Source organism: Trichoplusia ni, chromosome 17, assembly GCF_003590095.1.
Source record: "Trichoplusia ni isolate ovarian cell line Hi5 chromosome 17, tn1, whole genome shotgun sequence".
In the NCBI taxonomy this organism is placed as follows: domain Eukaryota; kingdom Metazoa; phylum Arthropoda; class Insecta; order Lepidoptera; family Noctuidae; genus Trichoplusia; species Trichoplusia ni.
Genome location: NC_039494.1, coordinates 4,118,132 through 4,141,247, shown reverse-complemented (window position 1 = coordinate 4,141,247; position 23,116 = coordinate 4,118,132). Strand labels below are relative to the sequence as shown.

The 23,116-nt window shown below is 35.4% G+C and overlaps 3 protein-coding genes across 3 annotated transcripts; 1 reads left to right on the top strand and 2 right to left on the bottom strand.

Annotated features, from left to right (window-relative positions):
- Nucleotides 1–245: 245 nt before the first annotated feature.
- Nucleotides 246–2,892, bottom strand: LOC113502614 (catalase-like). Its single transcript, XM_026884265.1, has 2 exons — nt 2,494–2,892; nt 246–1,851 (listed from the first exon to the last, which is right to left on the bottom strand). The coding sequence occupies exons 1-2, from the start codon at nt 2,605–2,607 to the stop codon at nt 412–414; spliced, it is 1,554 nt and encodes a 517-aa protein (XP_026740066.1). The 5' UTR covers nt 2,608–2,892; the 3' UTR covers nt 246–411.
- Nucleotides 2,893–6,890: 3,998 nt separating this feature from the next.
- On the top strand, nt 6,891–18,756 carry LOC113502381 (dnaJ homolog dnj-5). Its single transcript, XM_026883927.1, has 9 exons — nt 6,891–8,665; nt 9,815–9,981; nt 11,516–11,636; nt 13,930–14,083; nt 14,496–14,620; nt 15,026–15,128; nt 15,580–15,681; nt 16,138–16,250; nt 16,786–18,756. Exons 1-9 carry the CDS (start codon nt 7,095–7,097, stop codon nt 16,922–16,924), a joined length of 2,595 nt encoding a protein of 864 aa, XP_026739728.1. The 5' UTR covers nt 6,891–7,094; the 3' UTR covers nt 16,925–18,756.
- Nucleotides 18,757–19,010: 254 nt separating this feature from the next.
- Nucleotides 19,011–22,691, bottom strand: LOC113502382 (pre-rRNA-processing protein TSR1 homolog). The gene is made up of 9 exons (XM_026883928.1): nt 22,484–22,691; nt 22,140–22,410; nt 21,311–22,052; nt 20,699–21,211; nt 20,175–20,441; nt 19,900–19,989; nt 19,707–19,814; nt 19,484–19,604; nt 19,011–19,204 (listed from the first exon to the last, which is right to left on the bottom strand). The coding sequence occupies exons 1-9, from the start codon at nt 22,578–22,580 to the stop codon at nt 19,050–19,052; spliced, it is 2,364 nt and encodes a 787-aa protein (XP_026739729.1). The 5' UTR covers nt 22,581–22,691; the 3' UTR covers nt 19,011–19,049.
- Between the last annotated feature and the right edge of the window lie 425 nt (nt 22,692–23,116).

Below are 23,116 nucleotides of genomic sequence, written 5' to 3'. Positions count from 1 at the left end.
TGCTTTGTTATATATTACGCTTCATAACTTCGAATAATATGCCATTAACTTTTTTATTCTTACTTCAAAAGTTAGTATCTGAATTATTTATATCAAACAATTTATAACGTCAAGGTAAAACGTAACGTCAAAATTTAATTAAAATTAATAATAAAAATCAATTAAGTAATGCTTTACTGAGTGGCGATGCCTAAATTAAAAACTCTTATAATTTGATTATTTATTTAAGGCATTAACATATTTAATTTAAACTGTTGGTTATCAAAGTAGGTACTTGTATATTTTTAATGCTACATACAATCCATTTATGTTACAAAGAACAAAGAAATGTAAAAATATGAAATGTATAAAAAGTAACTAACACCTAATTCTATCGATATAATACATGTATACTCAGTAGGTATACTATATTCACTCATCCCAGTGATACTGTAATGTTTTGTTCGCTTGCAACCCTTGCCAAATCCTTTCACTAAGGTCCGAATGTATGTAACCAAACATCTTGACAGCCCGCTCTTGTAAGAATTTGGTCGCCGGCGCCAAACTATACAAGATGTTCTCCACCAACCTGCTTCGTTCCTCGGGCGTCATCTCATTGACATACAGTTCACGAGCTTGATCGAAGTTGTTAGGTTCGTCCTGGTATATCTCAATCAGCTCAACCTTACCAGGCTCTTTGTACGGTACAGGCCCATTGAAGGAGTTAGGGTAATAATTGGGAATGTCCCTCTCGTTGTCCTTTAGCGGCGGCATGCCATCCCTGTTGTACGTGAAGGATTTGGTTTGAAGCGGACAGTTTACGGGGATGTTGAAGAAGTTAGCTCCTAGGCGGTAATACTGGGCGTCCCGATAGGCTAGACGACGAGCTTCGAACACTTTGTCCGGGCCTCCGAGGATACCAGGTACAAGGTTTGCCGGGTTGAACGCCAACTGCTCAATTTCAGCGAAATAGTTGATAGGGTTCTTGTTCAAGACGAACCTACCTAACGGTCTTAGCGGATATTTGTCCAAAGGTAACACTTTGGTCACATCGAACACGTCGAAGCCTGCAGTTTTGACGTCATTCAAACTTAAGACTTGGATGCTGGCTGTCCAGCTCGGGAAGTCACCGTTACCGATCGCTTTATAGAGATCTCTTGTGGCGTAGTCTGGATCCTCACCGGATATCTTTCTCGCTTGAGCGGAGCGCAGGTTTTTGATTCCCGCATCAGGCATGAAGTGGAATCTGATGAAGTTTTTGTCTCCATGCTCATTGACTACTTGGAATGTGTGTATCCCGAAGCCTGGCATGTGTCGGTAGCCATCAGGTATACCACGGTCTCCGAACACTAGCAGAAACATGTGCAGACTCTCTGGCTGAAGGGTCAGAAAATCCCACAGCATGTGAGGGTCTAGCAGATTCGTAGATGGGTTCCGTTTCTGTGCACGTACGAATGTAGGGAAGAGAAGGGGGTCTTTGTAGACGTACATAGGGGTGTTGAAACCTGCGATGTCGAAGTTACCGTCTTCAGTGTAGAACTTTAAAGCGAAGCCTCTCGCATCCCGAGACGTATCGATACCTCCTCTTTCGACGACGACAGGCGAGAATCTAGCCGCGATAGGCGTCCTCTTCCCTATTTTACTGAACATTTTAGCTTTACAGATATCTCTAATATCATGTGTAACTTCGAAGTATCCAAAGGCGCCAGCAGCCTTCGCGTGGACCACTCGTTCTGGGATTCTTTCGCGAGACAAGTGTGTCAGTGTCTCCAAGAAGTAATCATTGAACAGCAACCTTTCGTTAAGTGTCACTGTAGCATCTTTGTATTCGACTGGTGCGCCATTAGCAGTGGTCATGATCGCGATGGGACCCTGTCGAAGGCAAACAATAAAATTAGAAATAGCGTGATATAAAAGCGATCAGTTTGGTGGAAGTTACGACATACACGCGGTGAGATAAAATATCCGTTGACCATAAAACAATTAGTTCCACGCCGAGACTTGGCGCGCGGTGTTGAAGGCTAAAGTCAGACCAGAGTTGCACAATACCAATACTACGTGAAAATTCACTAAGAACACAATAAAGGTCACTGCATATACCTATTCAGATACGAATATTAATTATAACAATTAAATACTACTTGTAAAGGAAATCCGTGGACAAAACTTAAGATAGGTTCTATGACATTAATCAGTTTCTTCAAAAAAGTAATAGTTTATTGTAAACAAATAAAAATTTCGGAAAAACCAAAAAGCTTTGATAAGGTCGAGTGAAATGATAAAACTTAAAGAAATCATTACAATGTTATGGCAACATACACTACTCGAGTTCAAATTAAAATATTAACTTTAATTAAACTTGATCATGTACTTTTTCTCATTTTTCTACCTGTGTCCTGTTTTCCCTCTATTTTTAAGGCGACTTCAGTATTCAAAACAGCTGACAAAATTCCGCAAAACACGCCGCACATTATATCCTAAATTATAAATAAAATACCCATTATCAAAACTCACCTCAGTTTTTTGTTTAAAATTCAGGATTTGATTAGCCGCGGGATCATCTTGCACCTTCGCAGTAATAGCCGCAACGATCAACAAGAACAGGAATCTTGTAATTTTGAAAGCCATTTTCAATATTAATATTCCTTATAACACGTAAGTATTGTGGCTTACAACATCGCAGTCTATTTTCACTACGCGGTTTACATTAAATTAACAATAGCCAATAAAACAGTTCGGTCTATAAGCTGGCTGGCTGTTGCCTTCGGAATGGTCTCTGAAAAAGAAAACATGTCTCTTTATTATGTTGACGAAACTTATTACGTTAACGCAATGTCGGGTGCCGCCTGCACTTTGAATACATTTTTATCTAAATTACTTAATAAACGAAAGGAAAACGTTGCTTGAATTAGACCTTAGACAATCCAATTTATTTTTAATTTATAGATAGTATTTTTTCTGTATTCAAAAATACCGTGAAACAAATAAACAAACAAGGTTTTAGCGATAAGGAATAAAAACAAGGACGTCGGCAAATATATGTGCCAAATGACAAAAATAATTGACAGTCAAGTCGAAACAAAACATAGGTACGTAAGTATTGTTATTAAAACCTAACATAAATAGCAACTATAGACTAATAAGTTATTAATTCTAACTAATAACTATTTGTTTTAACTTAACTGTACTACTGAACTATTTTATTCCCTACATTTCCTAACAACCTAACCTCTAACATAAACCAGATTGTCTAACTCATCATAACAAACATTTTTATGCCTCCATCTTTGTTCTTTGTTGCCTCTAAAATTCTTGATTTTTAATGCTTGAACAAAATAATTAGCATATTCTTGGCTTTAAAAATAAGGGATTTGCCGGCACTGGGACAACAACAGCTAAGCAAAAGAAATCGTAATCTAAAAAACACCGCAGTACTTTTAGATATTGTGTGTAGATACGTCGTTCCTAGTACGATATATACAGTCAGCAAGAAAACAGATTAAATAAGCAAACAAGAACATTTAAAGAAACTCTTAAACGGTCTAAAGTTTATACTAAAAAATATTTGGTTATAAAACGTTTCGAGACCAGAACTAAATTTCTTATGAAAATTGATGAAATAGGTAGTTGTATTTACTACAATTCGTAAATTTGATATTGGTAGAGAATCCATCGACTTTTGTTACCGATTGTACATACAAGTAATTACACGAAGTTTTGATCCGTTCACTACGATACCAAATTAATTAGATATGTAAATAATATTACAGTTTAAAAAAATAACCTACATACTTGGAAACAAGGCTGAAACAATATGACGTTCTTTTAACTTAATTACACTTAGTTTTTGAAGAGTACTTTTTTTGCAGAACGATATGAATTTGTGTCAAACGCATTAAGCCTTGATTTTTTTATATTGTTTATCTAAATAATAAGTAGGGCTTTGTAATGAGCACCAAGGTGAATTGCCAGGCGGACTGAAGAATGATTTTTTTCCCCAAGGGAATCAAATTTCGGCAGATTGTGGAAAAGGTATTTACTTCAGCAATTTCAAAGGCTCTTTTCAAAATAAAAAGGTTTTATTTCAAGTATTCCTTTTTCCAGGCATTTTCAAAACGTTACTATATTGACTCTAGGTTCGCGGTTCCATAAGGTCATTCTTAATTAGAAGAACAGGCAACAAGGAAAATTTTGCGTGTCGAGAAGACAAAAAAAAGTAACAATAATGCTTCAAATCCTACTTGGTTATACGTACCACACACATGTCCTTTTGTACTTACACAATTTACACTCGAATCTGATACAGCCTAACACAAACCCATACACGATTACCACTCACATATATTCCACAAAAAACTGTTAAAAATATAGATGCTAATTTTTATAAGTTAACTTAACTCACCTATGACACCCACGAAATTAGATTATTAAAAAAAAATGAAAAAGTATTTACTAAAACAAGTTAATAAATAATTATATTCGAAATTTAAAATGCGCGACTTCCAATGGATGCAGCTATGGCCAGTATTGCAGGAGTTGAACAGCAACGCGAACTTTTCTTAAGACCTCCGTCACAGTCTACCGGTTATGAAATAAATTGTGGTGCAATATACTATTTTACTAGACAGTACAATTATTCAATATGCCTTAGTGTAATAAGCGTCAGGTAGGTACCAGCAATGTCAGGTTTGAGGTGTAATGATTAACATTTCTCTAATTTCAAAAATTCAAAACTCGAATAGTTCAAAACTTCAAATCATTATATCATTTTTCTTAAGTCTTTCTTTTTTTTCTAATTTTGTAACTAGGTACTCGGTGCTAGTTTCGTACATGGAACAACAATAGTATATTTATTATTCTTTAAATTTTCGTCGCGTTTGTTCCGCCAATTTTCAAGCCATATGGACTGAATTTTACCTACTTAGAACATAAAATTCTGACATGTGGAGTACATACAATATGTATTGAACCCAATTTAAAAACCTTCAATGCCAATCTGAATCGCTTTCATTTAACACTTTAAACAGTTGTAAAAACGTAACGATATTCACGAGACCGATTTATTTTTTATTGTCAACAGAGGCTTTTACACGGCATAAAAAGAGTTTTGGGTGAAGTCAGCGTTTAATTAAAAAAGGCAAAGTGCGAGTCGGAGTCGAGCACGACAGTTTCCGTGCAATTATCTTTAATACGCGGAAAACACATATCTCTTGAGTAACTTGTGTAGGAGACCCGCCTTAAGAGAACTTTTACTCTGAAATACGTCAATTGTTTCTTGAAGTTCAGTCTGGTAATAAACGGAAAACATCAGTCTTAGAAATAGGGTCCCTTTTTACCGTTTGAGTATGGAACCCTATAAAAGTGTATTTAAATCTCCTTATTTACTGGATACTAAATTCTATGCTACTTCTTACTTAGGCTCCTTCACGGTGATAGACGGATTTTTTTTTAAGAAGCAGCGGTTATCATCGTCGTGATAAGTAATGAATTTGTTGTAAGAGAAACATTTTTTTACAGAAGGCAAACTTTATAATAGATAAAATAAGGATCCAAAAATAATAAGGTCTCTATTATAAAGTCGGTAGATGCCCTTGTAGATAAATAAGTTATCAAAGTAACGGTGGTGCACCACCTTCGGAAACCTAATTAAGTAGTTACTCATCTATCTTATCCCTACCTTATATTATAAATGCGAAAGTAACTCTGTCTGTCTGTCTGTTACGCTTTCACGTCTAAACCACTGAACTGATTTTAATGGTACAGAGATAGAGTTGACCTTGAGAAAGAACATAGGATAGTTTTTATCCCGGACTTTTGAAGAGTTCTCTTGGAAACGCGATATAACCGACCTCGACGCGGGCGAAGCCGCGGGCGAAAGGCTAGTTAGTGGGTATATATTTACTAAGTACAGTAAACTTAGATGGATATCCGGGATAACAAGATAAAAGGTTCTAGATTAAAAATAAATTACAGGCTTTGGGTGTAATTATTAGCTAGGTATAATAAGATATAATAAAGCAAGTATAATATTAGAACTATGATCTGATTAATACTTATATTAAAATGAGGCAGACAAAACAATCATAAATAGAAGTAGGTAATTATTTTTATTTTGTCTAAAAATAAATACTACGTTAAAAACCGATTTCCGAAACCAACGAAAGGGGCAAGCCAACTGTCAGTGGAATGAAGTTCGACTAAGGAAAAAGTTCTATCCACAGCCAAACGATTGTGCTCTTGTTTAGGCTAAGTGTTAAGGTTAACAATCGTGTGGACTGTGGAGTTAAGACCACACGAGTGTTGTGGTTTTTTTCACCATATCTCTAGAAACTATATATGTATGCGAAGTAATCATATGCCCAACCGTGGGAGTGGAAGTTGTTGGGAGTAAATTTAAAAAAGCAAGTAAGTTATTGTAAAATACAAAATGTTACGCCAATGAGCATAGAACCACAAAAAAATTGTTAGGTGGCATTGACCTGTGCATTGATCATTTTTTTCGTATTGATAAAATAAAAAGATTTTTTTCGTCAAATACATTACTTAATTCAAATATGTGTTTGAGCAAATTAAATAAGGCTAATATATATAGAAAAAATTTAAGAATGCTCGAATATTTAACCATGAAATATAGGAAACGTTGATCTTATTGTGATCTACGTGTACTTATAACATTAAAATTCAAACAATGGAGTTATGGTCTTAGTTCATTCCACGTCATTTATTTTTAATCGTGTTCCTAAAATGAAAATAATATTACAATGATTGATTGATAGTAATAGCATGGCAGTTTCTTTCCCCTCAATACGCTTAAGCTTATTTTATTTAATATAATACTTAAAATATAGCAAGTCTGTGGTATAGGCGTAGGTTAGAATCAGTGAGCCGACCAGAATACCTGCTCAGTTAATATGTCAAATTAAAATTTATAGTCTGTGCTTAAAAATGCGAAAAGCGTCAAATCGTCAATAAAATTATAATCCACGTTTTAACAACATATTCTCCAATTTTGTCTATAAAATATTAAAATGTTAAATCCTTGAGTTATATACCGCAGTTTTGAGTGCACCGGAATAGTGTTAATGTTGATTGTGTTCATTGAAAAGTAACCAAAAATGGCAAGGTCGCCTAAGGATGATCCGATATACAATGATATGAAGCACAATACATGGAACTATCATGCGGAAACCGCTGAAAACTGTGCACCTGGCTCCTTAAATGAAAGGAAACAACCACAGATCTCATCAAACTCGAATGTCCTAAACGATAATAGTATTTATGTCAATCCGAATTTCGTCGGTAACGATGTTTATTTGAACAAACATGCCTTCAACGTGCAGTCAGGCGATACCGCTGCCAATAAGGATGAAAAGATACCATTTAACAATATGCCCAACGTTCCTAGGACCAACCAGAATTACGGCAATGCAATGCTTAAACTGAGCAACGGACAATTAGTGCGTGTGTTTTACGACGAGAACAATCAACAGCTAATTTTCCCAATGTCTGGTCAGTATGAACTGTTCAACCACAACCAGGGAGTGAGAGATATTCCCATGCAGATGCCCCAACCTTCACATTTGTTCACACTAAACCAGGACTTCTCCATGAACAACAATAATGTTCACATACCAACCTCAAATATGAATCAGACTGTTTACCCTGATAATGCTGAAGACCAGTCCCCAACTTCTAACTTCTTAAAGGATTTGTTGGGAAACCTGGAGCCTAATTCAACTGGCACATACTCACCCTTTGGCCAGAACTATCCTTTAAACCATCCAGATGCTTCAAACATGAACATACTTACAAGCAACCCTGTTATTGAACCCCCTAAGATTCAAACTGTTAAAACTGACTCCCCCAAAAGGAATGAAAACAGTCCTCTTGCTGACACAAGTAACAAAAAACGTATTGTTGCTGAGGTAAAGCCAATGCGGCCAACCTATTCAGATGTCCTGGCCAAAAATACCAAGAACACACCTCAAACTGATGCTACCCGCAAAGTGAGACCTCAAAATATTGAAACTAAACCAATGAATAACAAAATAAACACTAAACCGGAAAAGCCTACAAACATCAAGCACGATGATAATAAGCATAAGAGTGAGAAGAAGCACACTAACACAATATCTTCAGGGAGTGAGTCTGGTGACATCAATACTGATGACACAGAAAAGCGCTCCAAACCAAACAAAAAGTCTAAGAACAAGCGCAGCAACATCTCTCGTAAATGGTCCTCTCTGGATGACATCACCAATGAAGAGGATGCTAGCTACACACATGATAATGAAAGCCAGTTTGTTTTCATTGAAAATCCAGAGAAGCCATTGAAAAAAGAGAAGAAAGCTGACAAATTAAAGTCTTTTGATAAGAGTGCTGCTACTGAGGATGAGTTTAAACTATATGAGGAGGATGATCAGTCAGAATTTGTGCTTCAGGAAGGCCAGAGTGACAATGCTAAGGCTAAAAAGAAGAAGGATGGGCGTAGCTATCACAAAGCTGCAAAGCCTGTGCAGGATAAGAAGAAAACTCAGTCAAAGTTTAGAAGGAATAAGCCGGGATATTTAGGGCTGGCTCAGAATTACTTGGAGCATTGGGGTGGCGCTACATGGAAGGCACTTGTGTGGTTCATGTATCTACTCTCAGATATCTGCCGCATGAGCTTCCATTTGTCTTTTGATTTGTAAGTTTTATTTCTATACTATATTCTCCTAATTTCTGAAATGCTACTAACTTAATATAGTTAATTATAGTTGAAATAGATATTTATTCATATTATTGGCTGAAAATTAAAACAAGGTCTTTAAACCTATTTTCCCAAAAAAGTAAAAAAAAATGGAAAATTTTAATGTAAAAAGAAATAAAATTGTGAATTTATTAAGAGTTCGTAATAAATTCATAATTTTTTTCTAATATCCTATTGCACAACATTTTACAATAGCATTATTCAGGTTTTATTTTAAATTACTCATCACAATAGTGCCTATGTTTGAAATTCAACAAAAACAGTTTTCCTGTCTGAGAATATTGGTGCTTAATAAGCAAAAGTAACTGGCCACATAGAAAAATTTACCACCTTTCACCATATAAATAATATAAAAATAAAACCAAGTAATAAATTGAAAATTGTTTTAAAACAGTTCTGGAATAGATCCTAGTACCAACAATCATACTACTGATAACTAATAATGGTATAAGTTTTATAACAATATATTATTATTTATCAATCTGCCAATGGTTATTTTTCTTTACAGCTCAGCCTTATCAACAGGTTTACTTCTTTAACAGCCTGATACTAAGAATCTTATGTATTTATATTATTATTGACTTGTTTGATTTGGGCTGTTTAATATCACATGAACTTTATGCAAGGCTGAATTGATTTACATGATTTAACACATTCTTTGTTACACTTAAAAATTAAGAATTGAATGTGATTTTTTATCTTATTTATACATTTGATTTATATAAAAACTAAGAGTGTACAAAAATATACAACTTATATAAATAATTATTATTATTATTAACAATTATTAAATATATAATTTTATGAAATAAAGAGATGGCCAACTTTTGTATATGTCACATTTAAAGATGTAGTCCTAGTCAAGCTAACATTTAAAAGGTTCTCAGAAGCCTTACAATGGTCTCATAAGTGCCTCCAATTAATATATATGACAGGAAATGTTTGAATTATTTCTTACAGCCTATACTTTATTCATCCTAATATTTCGAACAATCAGTCAATTTCTAATCTCATACAGATTGCACTATGAAAATTCATTATTAAAAAAAAGCAATTTATTCCTACTAATTAAGATTTGCCTTTCAGATGCACCTCAGTGTTCACACAAACATATGTGAGCTCCCAAGCAGTGTGGCGCAGCAGTAAGGACTGGTTAAGCAAGTTCGGTGACAACAAATACTTTCTGTACATCGACAGGAAGTTCGGACACACCAGAGTTGGATTCTGGAGGAAATTGAAATGGTTTAAAAAAGGTACAGTTCAAAAACCTATTGCTTTATTGACATATGGAAATATCCATCATAACATTGAAGAAGGTTGTGTTCCTGATCTCTTTAGTCGTTTTGTGCTCCATTTCTTCCCTTTGCTGCATATAATCGTAAATAGAATGCTGTATGACTAAATTCTCATTCAAGCTCCGGCACTTAAAGCCTTCCGCGATGTGGATTATGTTTCATATAGAAACCCATAGTGATCGAAATTTAGTCTGGGAGATATTGTTATAAATTTGTAGAAGGATAAAAACAACTGAGCTAATAATTGTTAGATACCATTTTTATCTTTTCTTTCCAAAACTAACAAGGTGATGTGATCCAATAATTCGAGGTAAAAGTGATGTTTACCTATGTAGGTCAATGTAAATTTCAACTCATAAAATGACTCAAAAACCGTATGTTCTGTTAATTCAGTTTAATGAAATTTATAAGTCCTTTTTGATGGTTTATTACAACTAATTTTCAAATATAGATCACGTCTAAAAGACAAAGGCTTATTTTCAAGACGTATAAACTATACGAACTATACGTTTATATGAAAAACTTTCTGACTAAAAGTTGTAACAGTAACTGTACTGGTTATGCACTAAATAAAACGTTTTACTTGAACGTAATTAGCATACAAATACTGTAAGATTATCATAATATTATAACTTTCTACAGCTCACTTAGAAAGTAATAAACCCAGATATATTATTTCTGTTCGAGTAAGGTTTTATCTGCCATTCTTTCCTTTTGCCCTAAGCATCGTGCCTTTGTTTTGTGGCCTATGACACTAAATTCAAAAAGTGGGTCACATACTATTTATAGGTCAATATATTCAAAAACGGGTCAATATTTCCTTAGATAACCATTTCTAAATTTTACCTTTGAAATAGATTATCAAAATTTCAGTTATTAAACGGTATTGGTTTTTTCTTAGATCACAAATTCACAAGTACCCCTACTTTACCGTCCTCAAATCGTCGGGAATATCTGAAAATGTTAAACGAATGAGTCACTGACTATACGTATACTAGCAATGGTACATATACCATAGATTGATTATCTGTGTGTTACTGATACGATACCAACGTTAGGGAACAAGTTATAATTGGTCCCTAATGAGAAGTTAGCGATTTCGCATCAGCTTAATCACTTGTTTAATAATTTTAGTAATTAACCGAAACTACGGAGTAATCTTTATACCACGCAATTGTAATATTAATGTATATTTCTGTTTTATAGTTCTAAACAAGTTTGAAGTATACAATATTATTTTTATTTTAATTATAACTACGAAATTCGCGATGCGAATTATAATATTCCAAAAAGTAAATGTTTTAATTAGAGTTAATTATAACATTTACCTACGTATTTTCGAGAATTTTGTAAATTTATTTTATTATTTGTTTTCTTTATGCATTTAGTTCGCTGTTCTTGAACTAATTTACTTATCAATCTTCTTTCGATGCAGCTAGGATATCTATTTTAGCAAAAGCATTAACACTATTGCTGTCCTTGTCATTTTTAGCTGAAGTTGAACCGGACAATGGGAACGATTCGACGAAGTTGAATGCGAACATACCGTTGCCGGCGACCGGTGAGGAAGCCATGAAGAGACTATTGGCATGCAAGGGGAAAGATCCTTACAGGTGAGAGTAAAAATAAGCATAAAAAATATGTAGGTATACTGAATATGATTTGTAGCTGTGTAATATTGAAACTTACATTGAATTCAGGGGTCTAGTATTACATATTAAAAGTAAAACTGCTCAGTTGAAGAAGCGAGGCGTCGTGCTAGTCAATGAAGTGTACTATTTCGCTTCCACTTGTAATAAGCTCGATAGAACAAAAAAGAAATATTTTAACGATGTTATTCCGTGGTCCATCTAATTGATTTGCATTAATAATACTACTAATCACTCATCCGCGAAATCATCAATCTCACACGTCAATTAATTAGATATTTTCTGTAACGTTGACAACAACAGTTATATTTCATACACACACTATACAATTAAATGCTATCAGTCTTTATCTCTAAACGTTCAACTTGCAATCTATTTGTGCCATTACTTGTATCACTATAATAGTCTTTAGAAATGCGCCGGCAACTATAAAACAGAAAACCAAGTTAATAAAACTAATCAAAATACCAAATTTTCCAAAAAAAATCACTCTTCCCTCATTTCGGGGAGGATGGGAATACAACTTTTTTGTCAATTCAATTACAAAGACTGGCGTGGTGGTCAAGTGGTTTGTGGCCCTCGCTGCTTTACCGGAGGCCGTGGGTTCGATTCCAATCTGGGACAAATGTTGTGCGATGAGCACGATCATTTGTTCTGTGTCCAGACGCTACAAATGATCGTGCTAATCTATCCATATTTATATTATTTATTTCGAAATGTGTTTTGGTTGAAATTGTAACTTACAGAAAACCTCCTACCACCTCTTAAAGTAACATTATTACACATAACAGCTGTGTGAGAGAGATGCGGTTCTACACCGTGTAGTGCGCTATCACACTTCCATAACTACAATACTATTACTTGGACTTTATCTTTAACCGTGGCATGGGCTCGGTAATGTTATCGACCATATAAAATGTCATATCTCTGTATTGTCAGGGCGTCGAACCGGTATCTATTGAGCGACCTTGTGTGTAACTACGACATAATGTCGCTATTGTTTGAGACGAACTATCACTAGCGGTTTGAAAGCTATATTCCTTGAGATCATTGCAGATATCATTGGTATAAATAGTAATGGGGAATAATATAGACAGGTTTACTTTTAAAATTATGGATGATATTTTAATGCAATTCGTTATCTAGAATATCTTTCAGCAGTGGATGGTGATAGGGGGATATGATGATTATCTTAAAATTAAGCGAGATTTCTTTATCGTGACGCTCTTGGCAGATAATATGTTTTTAGTAGTCTAGTAGTATTTGATGTTTGGTTAATTATTTGCCCAATCCTAATAAAGAGTCAAATATATCTGAAAAACTAAACAACAAATTGCAAACAAGTAAGCTCATTTATTAATTTTATAAACCGCTTTATAATATTAAAAATTACAAAACCGTGCATTTTTTTATTATGAAAAACTGCTTGAAAGTTAAAGAAAGGGCTTGTAAATTAACGGCTACGCAAAATTTGTACACAGAAGTGACGTCATACGTGGATACCATATAGGAAGCAAAAAATATAACAACACGTTTCCATTATAATTTATTAAACTAACAACAGGATTGAAAATTAAAAAAAAATTGTCTTCGTCCCTTTGGCTTCAGTTGCAACTTGCAAGTAGTCTACTTACATTGAATAGAAAATCATATTTTGTGCACTATATTATAACAATACAGTAGTCTGCTGATGTAATTATGTAAATATGCATCGTGCCAAGTCATTTCGCTTATTATTAGACAGACGGCAACAGTTTGAAATACCGAAGACGAATGCAACATCTCGAGCGGTTTACGTAGAACACGTATTAGCGACGGATTTGAATCATGAACTAAATAAAGTATAATATTTAGTTCTTTTGACGAAATTCTTAGTCTTTTTGTTGGATTATGAAAATAAATGATATATAATGATACCTTGACGAAAGTTTGTCAAATAAAGTTTTTGATACAATGTTTGTATGTATATTTTTCCGATTTCTGTTTACTACTACTGTAAATCTCTCACTACGTAGTTCTATTGAATAAAACCAAGAAATGAACCAACCAACCAAGAAATACCAAACTTAATAGAAATAAGAAATTACAATTAAATAATTGGGAGAAGTTTTGTTTACGTCTTGTCAACAGAGTTGCCACAGACATAAATAACAGTTAATTTCTTTTAAATTTTATATACAGCGTGGTACTACAATAGTGACATTAATGTCACCATTTTAGCGCTACGCTGTATACTATGTTACCCATTTACTTGCAGTATACTTGGTGTAAGCGTGACATGTACGGACGAAGAGATAAAGCGCTACTACAGACGGCAGGCGTTCCTCGTGCACCCCGACAAGAACCAGCAGCCCGGCGCCGAGGAGGCCTTCAAGATACTGCAACACGCTTTCGACCTTATTGGAGAGCCGGTATGTTGGCAAACCTAGCATAAAATTATGCTAGGTTGCCTTTATGTTTATATGAATTTGCTGAAATTTAGTAGGTATAGGAAATAAATAATCCAAGACAGAATTTAATCATACGTCTCCAGATTCTACAGTTTTTCTGTGTCGAGAAACAGAGGTATCATCTAGTAACTCTCAAAACACGTCAGTAAACTTCTAAGTTTGCTGTCATTTTCCTTTCCTAGGGACACACTCAGGGCAGTTGATTATAGTTATGTTTAGTGTAAGAGCCTCCTTATTTTAAAGTAGGATAAGAAAAGAGCGTAGTCTTTATTATAAGGCCGGCATCGCACTTGCGACTCCTCTGGTGTTGTCGATCTGTTTGCCGTTTGCAAAAGTAACTCGTATCTCATAAAAACACATGAATTCCGTACAGGAGCGTCGTGAAGCGTACGAGCGTCGCGCGCTGGAGTCCCGCCACGTGGAGGCCGCCTGGAGCGAGCTCAGCACGCTGCTGGCGCAGCTGCACGACAAGATGGAGTTCGCGGCCAACACCATCCGGTAAGCGGGATACTGGGACCGTAACTTTAGGGAAACTTGCTAACATAGAAGAGTAATCGCCAATATTTTGAACTAGGCTCCAATTCCGTTACAATGGCTGTTGAGTAAATGGAACTGGGATTGAAATGACACTTCGTATTCTTCCAAGAATTTTTCGAACACAATTAGAAAAATGTTGGAAAATTTAATCCAGTTGCCATTCTTTGATCGGTCATTTTAAGTAGCGGATTTGAGGCCGTCTTAACTATTGCTTTAAAGCATTATGCTTTAGCCGAAACTCGTCCAAATTCAAAAAGTAATAACATTAGATTTTCTTTGTCTTTTCTTTATCTTACACCTAGAATGCCATAATATGTAATACATATGTGTATGTTAATTAACAAATGCATTTTCTTGCCCATATAGTTGCACGAACTGCGGGCGGCGCCACAAGCGCGTGCTGACGGAGCGGCCGTGCTACGCCGCGCGCTACTGCGTGCAGTGCAAGATACGACACTCCGCGAAAGAGGTGCGTAGCGTTAATCAATGCAAACATTTACTTTCAGATACCCTTCTAGAGCTACGCAATTTTTGTATAATTTTCGAGCTTTTTTCGAGATTTTTTGTGATTCAAAGATAACTAGAAATTGCATCTGCTAAAAGGGGACTGGGTAAAAAAAGTCCATTACTTTTTCAGTAAATGTGGCTGAAAACGGCAGATTGTCAACAACCTTACAATTATTTGATAGTCTCTAGAAATCAATTTACATATAAATTACTTAAATACTTAGCAAGGTCAAAGTAAATAAAAGTATTTTTATTTCGATTAACGTTTAATTCTCTTAAATTGGTCAGTTGGCGTCATTCCTATAAAAATGAGTCGCCCAAAAAGAGACCCGAACTAAAGATACTGCCTGCACAGAATACACAACACACGTTTAACAAAATAACTAATAAATAAAGTGTTGCATTGTATTTAGGGCGACATATGGGCAGAGTCGAGTATGATGGGACTGCTTGTGATGTACTACGCGTGTATGGATGGCGCCGTCTACCAGATCACACAGTGGGCCAGTTGTCAGGTGAGTTTAAATTAATAAAACTTTAAACGTTTTATACAACACAATTTGCTAGTGAGTCGTACGATCCATTAATTCTGGAATACCTGAATAAATGAAAAATAAAATAAAACAGTTTCTTTTTTTTTTTATATATAAGCTTACATACTTATGTACCTTGTTAGCTGGAGATCTTAATAGATATACATTACAAATCAAGTTGTTTGTCGGCGATAGACTCCTAAACTACTTTCCCGCTTTCAATCAAATTTGTATTTCAATTTATAGATATAATTTTCTTGCATTTTTAATGTCCATTATCTATCGCGGACGAAGTCGCTAGCAACATCTAGTTTTTTTTTTCAAAGAAATAAATTAGATTTACCTACGAATGTAAATGTCTTTGACGTTTTACAGCAAATTTCGAATAATAACGAACGATTAATTCGTTCGTGCCTCTAATGTAATATTGTTGTATAGAAGAAGAACCTGCGGCAACTGAGGCCCGACTGCCACGTCGTGCAGTACCGGATCGTGCTCGGGAACAAGGCCAACGCCACGCCCGACATACACCAGCGACCCAACTCGCACATGTAAGCCATACTACTACCTATAAAACAAATAGTTATTAAATATTAATAATGAGCTTTAACTCTTCTGCCCTACAGTAATACACACCAAGCTCATAAATTGTGGTCACTCTCGTTCGTCCTTCAAATGGGATGAATACGCTTCTACGAGAGTAGTTCTTCCTAATTAAAAAAAAAGTTTTCATGTCTAAACATACGATGCTTTGCTTCTGACCTTCGGATTTAGTCAAGAATTCAAGATGAAAAATGATGCGATAGATTGAATTGAGAAAATAAAAACATAAAATATTCTTATGAGAGCGTGATGATTCAAACGCGGTCTACATATTTTTGAGTGACGAATAGCGAGTGCCAAGGGAATACAACACACACGGATGTCAAGTCGATAGACTATGGCCTAGCTCCTGAAACGAGGTCGACATAGACATCTAACCCGTGGACGCACACGACGTCGCTCGTGTGCGTCCACGGGTTAGATGTCTATGCGCAGACACGATAGGCGTCAAAAATGTAACTAATTTTTATGTTATCTTTGCAGTCACGACCCCAACCTAGAGGAGTTCCTCACTAGCCTCTATAACAAGACCAGTATGCCACCCAACACAGCCAGCCCCAAGCAATCGCCCGCCGAAACCACAGAAGCGAAGAAGCGACGCAATAAAAAACCTAAAGCATAAACACACACGCCTCTGTAAGGAAAACAATGAAAGAATATCTGAGCTGTTAAATAGATGGACGTGAATTCGCGCGCAATTCAAATATGGAATGCATTTGACATAAAGTCACGCCTGCCGGACCCAACTGTGAATACTTGCCTTTTAAAAAATAGAGAAATATAAATTAAACCAAAATTTAAACCTAATAAATACTGTTCTATATAATAATTTCTAAAATAAAATAAAAAAATATTGTGTGGCTAAGAAGGAAGGCGCTTGGAGGATAGATAATTGTGTAAGCGTTAAATAACTATATGTATGAGATGTCGCTAACGTACCTACTTAGGTTAGATACTTTAACAATTTCGATGAGAAAATTTCAAGTCTTTGCTAGTTAACATTGTTAGTTTCTATGATTCTTAATTTGCTTTATTTTGTGATACATGAGATTTTGAAGTAACGATAGATTTTGTAGTTGTAATGGAAGTCGGTGGGTCGAAATCACCTGAAAGGATCCTCTTATAGCTACGGCTGAAGATTTCGCCGGCGGGTTTCCATTAAACCTATGTCAAATGAAACCACTCGAGTCATTAGAAATAAATCTGTCATCGTGTCTTCTTTCATGACAAACATTTCATAATAAATTGATATTCGACTGTTAGAACCTGACTATCTGACATTTTAATGCATTCAGATATTGCTAAAATAATTCTTACCCTATATAACAACATTCTGAATAGTCCAGCTGGTTATAACAAGCCGCCAACCAAGGCAATTTGCTTCAACAGATAGAAATAACGGAGCCATCTATTTTACAAATAAATGTACCAATATCTGAACGCTTTATTTCTGCGATTCGTGTAAAAAAACTTTTTTCATTACATTATATGTTCTAGATTTATAAATATAAGGTTCAATTTGACAAAGCAGCAGGAACTGCGTGAAAATACTCTTAAAAAAATTAAATGTACGTTAATTAAGTAATATTTTTTTCCACTTACACTAATCACACCGAATAGTACAATTTGTTTGCATTCATACATTAATAGTTATTATTAATAATACGTTATTGAAATAATAATGCTCGTGTTACACGATTGCAGAGAATGCAGTAAATTGAGTTTTTGTTTTTCATTATGATAACACACTAATTTTTGTACTATTATTTATGAAGTTCTCTGCAACTTTTTTTAAGATAATAAGGTGTAATAAGCAAAACAAGTATTTCAATTAGCGGTATTTCTTTTCCTGTAACCCTTTTACTAAACTATAAACATCTAAAACGGTCATGTATAATTTGTAATTGACTTTGGTGATCAAAATAAAGTTACTTATGAGTCAAAGTAAAGAAATATCGCCTTTGTGAAAAAACAACTTTTTCTCTGAACAAGACTGATCAAAACAAAAATCGCCAGTCGAACTTCAAGTCATACGCTGTAATTAGTTGATGTGATCGCGGGCTGTGTACAATCGACTTCTTTTTATTCTTCATCTCGGTACACATACACTCGTACTTTTCATCAAACAATCACAGGTCTGATCAGTAAATTTGACAACAGATTAATTTGGCCAGTCTTTACAAAGCAGGGTTATTACGTATGTTGGAAAGTAACCGCAACAGCGATTTCGTTACATGAATAACTGCCATTTTTTGACTCACGTAATAGCCCTGCTGGGTTCTGCTAATAATTTGTCTGCTTATTACACGTTATGTAGCAGTATTTCACTTGTTTCACTGCCTCGTATGAGATTACCGGTTATGTTAGGCTAGTGCCGAAGAGATTGCTACCCTGATGTTCACTGTGTAGGCCTTCGCGCTTCATGTGTCAATAAAGATGTGGAAACGTAATTTACAGATTTTTTTTATTTTACCTAACAGTAAGTTTGAGATAAGACGGGCAGATTTTTTCTTAGATTGATTTCGTGGATTATTTTTACACTTCAATATTCTTAAATGTAAACCATAAAGGAGTTGTTAAAAATTATAGTCAACGGCTCGTAAAATATATCGGAATTAACGAACGAATTTCGTATACCTGACTTACAGAAACGGAATTCCAATTGCATTATTTTTCTTACTTATAAAGAGCATAAATAAAACCAATAATAACGATTCTAAGCAGTTTATTTACATAATACAAATCATCTACTCCATCATATCACTCTCCTTGCCATCTCTGTCGGTGACGATGCAGTTCTCAAACGTCCACTTCGGGAAGATGCGCTTGTATAGGTTCAGGAGTACTGTGTCTTGAGATTTGAGCTGCCCGTCAAACACACACTTCATGTGGCCGTGGGTACCTAGAAAAAAACATGAATTATATATGTTAGAAGGGTTTTTGTTTGTTTGGTTTGAGCGCGCTATTCTCTACATCTCCAATTCGAGGATTTAGTATGGTGGGTAGAGTAATTATCGAGTACACCATAACGCTACATTAAGGAAAGGAAAAACACGGGTGGCGCCGCGTCTCTTCGCTAGTAGTGTATTAATTTCATTGGTAAATTTTTTCAGATCAATTATTTTATGACTGAGAAAGTGAAAAAACTAAACAACTCTTCATGAATATCAATAAAAGTTACCTAAAGCTTCCTTAATATGACCAGTGCGGCCATACTTAGTCCTGAGTTTGCAAGGCTTAAAGTAAACGACGTCATCTCTATTGAAGAACATAAATCTTATCACTGCTGACTTCTTGTGAACCTGAAAAAGCAATCGAAATATAAATACAAATAAGGATTATGAAACAAAGCTAAATTTATATTTATTTCAGAAATCAATAAACCTTATAAAGACGTCTTTTACCTTGTATGGATGACCAGATAGTACAATCCTCTTAATTATCAACCTGTCAGGGTTGCAAGATAACAAAACTCCAGTTGCCAGTAATTGTAATTTCGTATTTTTCTTTTCCTGTAATATCAGAATACAGTTAATTAAAATAAATTACATCAAAAAATTATCAGTTTAAAAATCATAGTGATAAATTAATTTGTACCTTAAAACACAAAACGGAAGAGGGACTAAACTGTATTGGCGCGTAAAATGAGGCAACACACGTCGACGCTGGCTGGAAGAATCTCTCATACTGAAAAACAAAAAACAAATTAAAAAATCTTCCAGATTGATTACTTTTTTATGAATAGATGATTTAGTGGATGGTTCAAGAAATACCATGCAAATTATGGTACAGGATACGAGACCACAAGGTAGTGCAACTCAAACGATATTTCTTGCATTCACTAAATGACGACTTCTGGAGAAAATAGTCACCTTATGCTTAGAGCCATTAGTATGCTGGCTGAATATGGGGTTGACAATGAACCTCCTGTATCCAACTTGGAAGATCAACCGCTCCTTACTCTTAATAGGCTCGTCACTGGCCCCCGTGCGCTTCAGGGCTACATTCATAACAGACATCTTCTGTTCATGGGGTAATAGCCCGAAAACAGATAATGGAGCATTCGCGTTGGCCAAACTGAATGCCTTCCAGAGATCTTGGCGGACGTTTTTCACATGGATGGTGATGTAGAAGCCGTACTGAGGACAATGGTAGATATATGTATTTATTAAAGTTATAGTCATTTTTGTTGATAAATAATTGGTCCCAAAATTGAACCTGGAGGAACACCAGCTTAATTTATTGACTTGGTAGAGTAATTTAGTAAAGATATTGAGATTGAAAAATTCAGATTTAATTCCACAATCATTAAAAATCATTGCATAAATTGTTTACAAGTTTTCTATATTGCTAACAGTGTGGGAATTTGTAAAGTTGCTTTTGCGATTGTTCTCACCATATTAACCAAGCTGTCCTCCAGCTCTTTGAACACCCTCCTTCTAGTCCTATCATAGTTCTCAAACTGGAATATCCTAGCATAATCCTCGGGGAGATTCTCTTTGGGGTCCCAGGTAGAGGTCCTGAAGGATTCCAGCCCTCTGTACCTCATGAATCTTTCCCTAGCAGGTACATCTTGAGGAGTGTCCACTTCATCAGGAAACTGGCGATCTTCTTTAGCAGCAGCTAGTTTTTGAAGCATTTCATGTTCTTCTGCAGCATCTATTGTGGCATCATACTTCTCGTCTGTAGGACCTACTTGTGATTCAGTCACTGATTCAAAGTCATTGTCTTCTCCAATTTCTTCTTCATCAGATTTGTCTTCCTCACAAGACATGAATTCGTCATTGTCGTCATCTTCGCTACCACTCTCATCGTCTGAGCCTTCCCCTTCCGCGTCAGATTCGACAATCCAAGCTGCTTGGTAGTCAGACCAGCCTTTTGGGACTTTTTTCACCTTTTTCTTCTTAGTCTGAAATATAAAATTACAAGTACAATGAGTAAAGATGCATTCAATTCATTAACTTGACTACAACTAATTTGGTTTATGAACATAATATTTTTTTCTTACATCTAAATTAGCTTCTGCTATTTCCTCCTCAGTAGGCCATGTCTGCTCAGCCTCCATAGGGTCAGGTATATTTTCTGACACCAAGCTCTCTTGTTTGGCTGGATCAGCCACTTGCAACACAGACACCTTTGTGACCTCAGCATCCATAGTGTCATCTGTTTTAACATTTTCTTTACCCAGGTTCAACATATGAGGGTCTTCTAATCCATCAATTCTTGACATCTGGAAGTCTCCAAGACCAGTGATGTGTAGTAAGCCATTAACATTTAAAGGCATGCCACGTAAATATCCACTGACTTTAAGAGTACCACTGTTTCCTTCACTATCAGCAATATATTCAACCTCTTCGGCCAACATATATGGCCGCTTTTCACGATGATGGATGATGTTTCGTTTCTGGTTTCCAATTCTACGTAACAAGTTTAATCCATCTGAACTTTTATCTAGCTGCATAACTTTTTCTTCTGGAAGCCATTTTGATATTAACTTCTGGACATTTTGCTTTTCTGTTGTACGCTTTTTAGGGTGTACTCCTTCTATGTCCATTGTAGCAACTATGGGTGTAGGCATACCTTGGGCCATAGACAATGCAAGGACTTTCTCTCCCCACTCGTCAACAGGTTCACCAAGTGCAGAGGTTATAAAAAGAGCAGTGTCAGAGACCTTTAGAGCATCCAATAGACCAAAATCATCATGCACCTCAGGACAAACAAATGAAAATCTTTGCTTGAAGTTTGGTAGCCTGGTAATAATAAAACAAAATTATTAATTTTATTGTGGCATACATATTGAACACAGATCATGAAAGCTTTAATTAAAAAGAACTTACCCAACATGCAAAATTCCTTTAGATGATTCAGTGACTACAGCTCCTTCTGAACAAGTCTTCAGAATAACAAGAGCTGACTGCACATCTAACTGAGCATTCAGTGGCACAACACACACCAAGAAGGGAGGGTTGCGAGTTCCACCCAGTGCACGTTTAGTGGCCAGTACTTCCTCCCGCTTGTTCTTCCTAATCTGAAGGGCCTGATGACGACGCTCGTCCTTTTTAAGAACATGACGATTGCGACGAACAAACTCCTTAACATTTACTTTACCTGCAATGTAAATTCATATTAAATCAACTTCACAATGAGCATTAAAAATTTAAAACTAAACTCATGGACTAACCTTTAACAGCCGCTGAAATACCCCGTTTTGAACGGTGTCGGGACTTGTGAGCTTTGTTGCTCTGCTTTAAGGTTCCTGCACGATGTGCCTGCTGCATTTTTATTGATTAGAAATGCATAAAACCTTAATTATTTACTAATAAAAGCACATGGCAGAGTGCTTTTAAAATCGGCTGTCAGTGTCAAGTTTGACAAAATTGTCAACTGTCAAGCAAGATGTGATGCGAGTACGAGCAAATACTTTCCATTTTTGTCATTCTTATTATAATGGTTACTTTTATAATAAGAATGAATAAAATGGAAAATGGATGGGAATTAAAAAAATATCCATTGTGAGAAAATCTCTTTTAAATTACTACCTCAAACTAAAATACATTAATTCGGATGGAATAGATGACATTTTTAGTTGGAAATGCACTAAAATGATTTATTCATTTGTTATTGTCATTAAAAGTAAATCAATCACAATTTCCCATTAAATAAAAATTGAATGACTTTATTCCATTGTATAACGAATTATTCTATTAAAAAAAGAATTTGTGATAAAAAGAGTAACAAATAAAAACCTATATCGCTTTGGATTGTAACGGGCAACATTATACACGCCAACATCACAGGTCACGTGACATGACGT